Consider the following 7417-nt stretch of genomic DNA (forward strand, 5'->3'; position numbering starts at 1 on the left):
AAATTGATATACTCAAAATATCCCTCTTTTTTATTCATTAATTTAAAGATCCTCACTTAATATATATATATAAGAAAAGTGAATATAAGTTTGTTTCACACACAAACTTAGATATGTGAGGATTTTCATATTTAAGCTTATGTACTAGACAACCTTATATTCATTTCTCCCAATAAATATACCTATATTATCCTTAATGAAATAATTAACAAAATAAAATAACTACACTACCTTCTTTAACATAAATTAATTATACATTCACCATCATTGCCGCTCTCACCACCCGTTATTGGCACCTCCGCCATCACGCCCACTGCCACTACCATCCACCCGTGTCCGACTATCACCATCGCCGCCGCATTATGCGGACATATATATGAATCGTTTACTTTGAAGCGGGCTTGACAATTCTAAGGAAAGAATCCAATTCAATGGGATGGGTCGTAGGTTGGCTTTTGAAAGTTTACTGTTGTTGGGTTTTATAACTAATTATCACAACAAATCACAAAGCATGCAATGGAAGACAAGATCTATGTAGTTTAATTAATTAACCAAAGTATAGATTTTGTACCTTATAATGGAGAGATTGAAGATAAGAACAAAGTTTAACTTAACTTCTCTACGATTACACACTCAAGGTGGAATATATGTATGCTAGTACTTGATCACGAATTCACAAACCCGTTGTGTATCTCCCTTGATATGAAAACCCATAGAACCAAAGCATATGTAGTCGACAAAACAAGATCCATAATTAATGTGAACATTAATTAATGTATATAGACATTGTTGCATGTGTTTTCGAACGGCACAAAACCAAAACCCTTAAAGGGTTTTGGTCGAACCAAATAAGGAGAAGAGAGAAGAGAGAATTTCTTGTGTGTATTGATTTCAAAACCCTTTGAATTAAGCCCTCTATATAGGGAATAACTAGGGTTTTTATCTTGGTGACCAAGTAATCTCAAGGCTAAAAAGCCTTGTAATTTTCGGCCCCCATGTTTAGGGAATTAGAGTCCAACACTAATTTCCTAATTCCACATTTAATCCTCCATCTAATTAATTTAAATACAATTAATCCTTTAACTTATTTAAATTAATTATTTCGTGATCAAATTAATTAATAAATTACATTTAATATATTAATTAATTTATAGTTACATTCACGTTGAGATGTGACCCCGTAGGCTTAAATATTTTTCAGACATACGTACATTTTACGTGATCATGTTATAACAACTGTAACTATAATAAACATGATATAAAGTCTCATTTGCCGGGTTTTGTGCCGGTTTATTAATGATATTTCTTGTTTGTTTCAAAACTAGAATTTGCATATCAATATTTATAGTTTTTTTCTTTTTAAAAGCGTTTACCTTAAATTTATGTACATCTTTGAACATTGACAATATATATATGTATAGATATTTTACATAATAAATATACCCTTCGAGTTATATATGATAACATCTTTCATGAGACTCCATTCTAAGACTTGATTTGTTACTTGCACAATGTTTTTGTTTTTCATCATCTTAATTAACTGGTTTTACCATATGTCACTTATTTCATACTTTTTCAAGCCTAATTTGGTTTAAAGCTGGAAAATATGATTAATTTAGATCATTTTAAGAATGAAAATAGATTTTATAAACCTATCAATGACGACGGCCCTTAAGTTTGCTTTGACTTAATGTGTTTGATTTCCATATCTTAGACCATCTCTATATATGACATCTCTAATGTATAAAATAATATTATAGGTGTTTAACCAACTCTTTGTAGAAGAGTTGGTCATTAGTTGTCACTTTCTAGGAGCAATTTGGGTTCGAATTTGCCAGAGGCATAATTGAATTAATTAGGTACGTAGTTGAATTATCTTGACACTTTCCATACTGGGGGTTATGTTGGTATCAATTCGGTACATGAGATCAAACGGTTCCTATCAATCTACCATTTTTTTTAATTTTGTGTTTTGATGTAGAAAATCATTTACACGTACAAATAATGTATAAAATATCATAAATTTGATGTAATATGTAAACATGCACTAAAAGTTTAAAATAAAGTTTTTTACACCAAATTTTCACATCGTTTGTTTAAAACATTTAATACAATATCAAGAATTCCTATACCATCCCCCAAAACTTAAGATGGATGTCGTGGCCAAAATCAAAGGGTTTTTTTTTTACATTTTTCTTTCTATATATTTAGAAAGGATGTGGGTTCCAATTTTTGTCGTCGCTATATAGACATGCAGCAGCTAACAAATACTTGTTTGCACGATGGACGGTGTGAATGTGTGATGGTGGTGGTGACGGCAACAATGGTGGCCGTAAGGCAGTGACGGATGATAGTGGTGGCGAATGTGACAGTAGCAATGTGGTTATTAATATAAAATCAATGTTAAAGATAGTACTGTAATTATTTTAAGAGTTGAGGGTACGTTGTATGTGGTAAAATTAATTCATTAAAGATATCATAGACATTTCAAGTAAAGATGCTTAAAATAGTAAATAAATAGGAGACACATTGTAGGTTACCAAATTTCAAATCTCAAGTTAGAAAAAAATAGAAGGATTAAAAGTAGATATAGGACTTGGCATATATCTACAACCAATAAGTGACGATGGTATCGTTGAAAAATAGAACTTTAACAACGACACCGGCGGGCTAATAGTGACGACGTATGTCAACGCTTAATTGAAGTGTGTTCTTCTATTGTGGCCGAAAAAGATAGACGTACTAGCTAGGCGATGAACCACCATATAAAATGTATGTTGTGTATTTTTATTTTTTTTACCGTAATGGATCATATTTAGTTATAGCATATTAACTTTCAGCGTTAAGCTATAATAATATAAAAAATAGCTAATGGAAAATCCTGGTTGTTCCTTAATTACCTATCTCTTTATATAACTAAGAGAGAATGATTTTTTTTATTAGCTGTCAATTATGAGAGAATGTCATATAGAATTTTTCATTAGGTGTAATACTTTCATAAATTTCCTAATTTTAAGTATTGCTTTAAAAATTATTCTTTATCCTAATCATCATTAATTAATAAATAAGAGTAAAAAAAACTATATATGTAGTAAATCTCATCGTAATTTTTTCATTTATATTATATATATATATATATATATATATTTATGTTTTATATTTATTATTATTATTTCTTTTTTTATTATAATTCATAATTTTATTGTATTAATATTCGATTAGTGATTTAGTCGAGTTAATCAATAAGTCAAAGTTTTGATTACGAAAGGTAATTCATTCGCTTTACTACCAAATATATGAATGGTCTAACAAAAACATTATATTTATATATGTTGATATTTGATAGATGTTTAGATTAGATATAGTGGTTACCATTAGATACATCAAGAAATAATGATAATAAACTAATAATAATAGTAATAATACGAGTAACTAATTTGTTAAAGTTTTTTTATTTAAATTGAACTGATTCCTTTTACATTTATCTATTAATAATTATATTTTATATAAAATTATTACTATTTTAACAAGTAATTATACAAGTAACATCTCTATTTATCAAAATTTATTATATTGTCTATTCGTGCAACGCATGTGTTTAATCTATTTACTTATAAATACTTTAGGTTCGATCGATATGCATAAATTGTGACTTCCACATTTTAATTTTGGTTTCCAAATACAGAAAAGGTAAGCTAGCGCGCAGTACCACACCGTTGATGACTTTGTCATATCATATGTAGTTAATTTTACTGGAGCAGAGCCAGAATTTTCAGTCTATGCGTCGCTGAACAGTTTTCATGATACTAACAAATGTAAAATTTAAACTACAAAATAAATTTTAAATCAGCCTGGGGCTGACTAAAAAAAATATATAAACATAGTACTAAGAAAATATAGTTTTATAGAAATCGTGGGTTGCTATGGTCACCCTTGGCCACCAAATAGATTTTGCCACTGCACGAATCATTACATATTTAAACGAATGATCATACATATATATATATACTGGAATTCGAATTTTCAAAGTAAATAATTTGATATATATATACTAGTATATATATGGGGGCGTTTAGTAGGAGAGAATCATTGAGAATGGAAATGTAATAAAGAATGGAAATAGTAGGAAAGAGAATGAGTATTTGGAAAGAGAATAATTACATTGTTTGGTAACAACATAGAATCATAATAAGAAAAATATAAAAAATAAACAACTTAATATGAATTTTTTTTTAACAAAAACTAATTATAATATCATAATACAAATAATTAAAATTAATAATTAAATACATGAGAAAAAAAGAAAAAAAAAAGATAATTTGATTTAATTCTCACCATTCTTCACCATTTTAGGAGGAATCATGAGAATGGAAATGATTTCCCCTTTTACCTCTTCATTTCCATTCTCTTGTGTAACCAAACAAGGGAAGTGATTCTCATTCCATTTCCACCCTTTCTATTCAACCCTACCAAACACCCCATATGAGTATATGACATTAAAAGTCTAGATATGTCGAATTTAGTGGATGAAAGACCTCACTTCCCTTAGTCTCGACTATCTCCAAATGCTTTTCCAAAAGATACATATAAACAATCCAGTCTCCATTACTTTTTGCACTTGGCATCGGCATTACATATCCGGTTTGCCCGCCCCAAGGGAACATATACGACCCAAATCGTGGCTTTCCCCATCCAAAATCAACACTTTCCACCGGAAAACGTTGCCCTGACGACACCACGATTGCATCACCGTCGTTTTCTTCTATTTTGGTGTATATCTTTGCAACTGCTTGTTTGGGTCGTTTCAACTCGACCCAATCAATGAGCCCTCTAAAATGATCTTCCGTTGTAGCAACATTTATAAAATCATCGACTAAAGTAGTCACTTGGCTAAGTGGCATGTCCCTTAGTTGATCCGAAACCACTTGACCATATGGGATAGATAGTATGTTGCCAAAGTAATTTTCCATAGGCAAAGAGAGCTTATCAAGCCTTTTACGCCCATCCACTACAACGCCCATCCTACAAGTTTTCGACCCATCTTCACACTCACTCATTAGCCTCCATAAATAAGCGGTCAACGATACAAGCTTGCTTCTTTTAGGATTTCCATTCAAGCTAGAAATAGATTGAAGATTATTGATAGCTTCAGATTTGACGTAGTATATGCGGCTTATGAGAGGGTTGGTCGGGACAGAAGGATTTGGTGGAGGGAGTGATGACAAAGGAACGAATAAGGTGTCGTAGAGGCTGTCAATAAGTAGCGGGCGTCTTGGGTTCAGCATCGAACGTCTAAAAGATGGGACAGTTGATATTGCTTCAGACTTGCTAATCTCGGCCCATGCTACCAAGAACATGTTCATTGAGTAAGCATCCGCTACTCGATGATCAAACTTGCATCCGATAACTAGCCCTCCACAGTTTAGCTCGGTCACCTGTTTCACAAACAAACAATCAGAAAAAATAAATAATGGAAAAAAAAGTAACTTAATTATAAGCCCAAATTTCTAGCTCGTTAAAAGAAAAAAAAAAACCCCTTCATTGTTTATCTTATCATTTTGGGTTCGTTTATATTATTAGAACATCAATAGAAAGTACAAGAAAATTGAGGACAAAAAACTTTTTGTGAGGTTAAATAACCTTGCTATAGAATTAAATACATAAGTACCTAGTCTTTTATAAAAATATATCAATTTAGCTGAATTTTCTTTTATTTATAAAAAATACCAGAAAAAATCGCAATAAAAAAAATTTTTAATTGCAATAATGATATTTACAAAGCAGTTTTTGTATAATTTGACAACCAGCGTCTTGCTAGTTACATTATGTTAATATAATATAATTTTGTTGTTAAAAAATATATATATTTACAAAGCAGCTTTTGGTGTGAAGCAAGAATAATTGTACGTAAAGGTACTTGATATATATTTAATTACCTGAACTGAAAAAACACCACTTTTCTTAACAGGAACAAATTTTGTTTTAACAGAATCATCAGGGTGATGAAGATCAATGTCCTTAAGCATGACATCAGCATAGGCATGAATAAAATCGACACCACGGCTATTACAAAGCAACTCGGGTTCACCGTGGATGTTTTGGACAATTTCTCCCGCAAGCGGGTAAAAGGGGGACAGTGCTTGAGCTAGAGACTTCTTGAGGAGGTTAACATTTTCTGTATAAAAATCAGATTTCTTGTAACAAAAGAAAACTCCAACGTCTAGCTCCGGAAGAAGCAAGTCGAGGTTTGACATCGGTAGCCAATGGTTTTGTACTGGTAATGCCGCGACAACGACGTCCTTTTGCTTAATAGAAACCGAGAAATTAGTTCCATATGAATCCATGAAACTATAATGAGGTAGAAAGTAGTAAAAGAGAAAGAAAAATTGTCAAGATGTAAATAAGATGAAGTTGATGAGGTTTTTGTCTTTAAGGAAAGAAGAAAGAAGTTATAATACCATATGTTGAAGGCTTAATGCTTTATATAAGAAGCGGATCGAGCCAAGTTGGTAGGGGCGTTAGTCAATATAATTAAGATGGAAGAATGTATTAATTAATTACCTAATAGTCACATATCGTTTTCCGTTGAATATGTTCGAATCATATCAACAAGATTAATAAATGCTTGAGTTTATTATTATTTTTTTTAAATGAATTTCGCTTAAAACTTCGTATCGTGGTCTAATTCGAAGAAATGAAGGTTTAATCGGATTTTTAAGTTTTTCAGCGAGTATTTGCCGTTTCCGATGAGTTTGAAAAAAAATAATCTGTTATTTTTTAATTGTATGCATAAACTAATCACAAAAAGTTATTGTGTGCATAAACTAATCCCAAAAAGTTATTGTGTGCATGTCACATAAGCAGTTAACGGGTCAACGTGACCTGGTCACTTTTGCATGCTATAGGACTATTGAACAAGTTTCCTGTATACAATAAAGATGACCTAAAGTTCGTGTACACAATAACTTTTGAGCATTAATTGACTGCATTTCTGGGTACTTATCCAAAAAAAAAAAAAAAAAAAAAAAAAAAAACAAACTATCTCAAAAACCAATTCCAAAAAAAATATAAAAATCTATTAGGGTTTGATCTTCTCAAATATCCAACCGATTATATTATTTTAGAAACTAGCATGATGCCCACATTATTTGTCACGTCAAATGAGTGATCAATGGTTGCAGTTCATTTTTACATAAGTCTTTAAGTAATTTCTTCATTTAATTCGATACAAGTTTTTTTGTTGGTCATGTAATTTATGTATTAATTTTAATGTTCAAACTAAGCCATTAAGGTACATCATAATTACAAATATAAAAAATAATAAAATATCAGAAAAATAGCTTAGTTGCTTTCTAATAAAATTGATATGCTTCTAACTATTGCTTGGAAAAAAAACTTCATTTCGGTAAAGTTTATT

General features: G+C 30.8%; 1 protein-coding gene across 1 annotated transcript; it reads right to left on the reverse strand.

Annotated features, from left to right (window-relative positions):
• Window positions 1-4486: 4486 nt before the first annotated feature.
• On the reverse strand, window positions 4487-6405 carry LOC122594457 (coniferyl alcohol acyltransferase-like). The gene is made up of 2 exons (XM_043766907.1): window positions 5937-6405; window positions 4487-5435 (listed from the first exon to the last, which is right to left on the reverse strand). The coding sequence occupies exons 1-2, from the start codon at window positions 6342-6344 to the stop codon at window positions 4497-4499; spliced, it is 1347 nt and encodes a 448-aa protein (XP_043622842.1). The 5' UTR covers window positions 6345-6405; the 3' UTR covers window positions 4487-4496.
• Between the last annotated feature and the right edge of the window lie 1012 nt (window positions 6406-7417).

The sequence above is a fragment of the Erigeron canadensis genome, chromosome 3, assembly GCF_010389155.1.
Source record: "Erigeron canadensis isolate Cc75 chromosome 3, C_canadensis_v1, whole genome shotgun sequence".
NCBI lineage: Eukaryota > Viridiplantae > Streptophyta > Magnoliopsida > Asterales > Asteraceae > Erigeron > Erigeron canadensis.

What these genes read in the sequence shown, in the direction of transcription:
- LOC122594457 (XM_043766907.1), bottom strand. Translation starts at nt 6,344, where the DNA reads ATGGATTCATATGGAACTAATTTCTCGGTTTCTATTAAGCAAAAGGAC. An exon ending in GTGGTGTTTTTTCAGTTCAG is followed by an intron (nt 5,436 to 5,936) that starts GTAATTAAATAT and finishes TTTGTGAAACAG; the next exon opens with GTGACCGAGCTAAACTGTGG.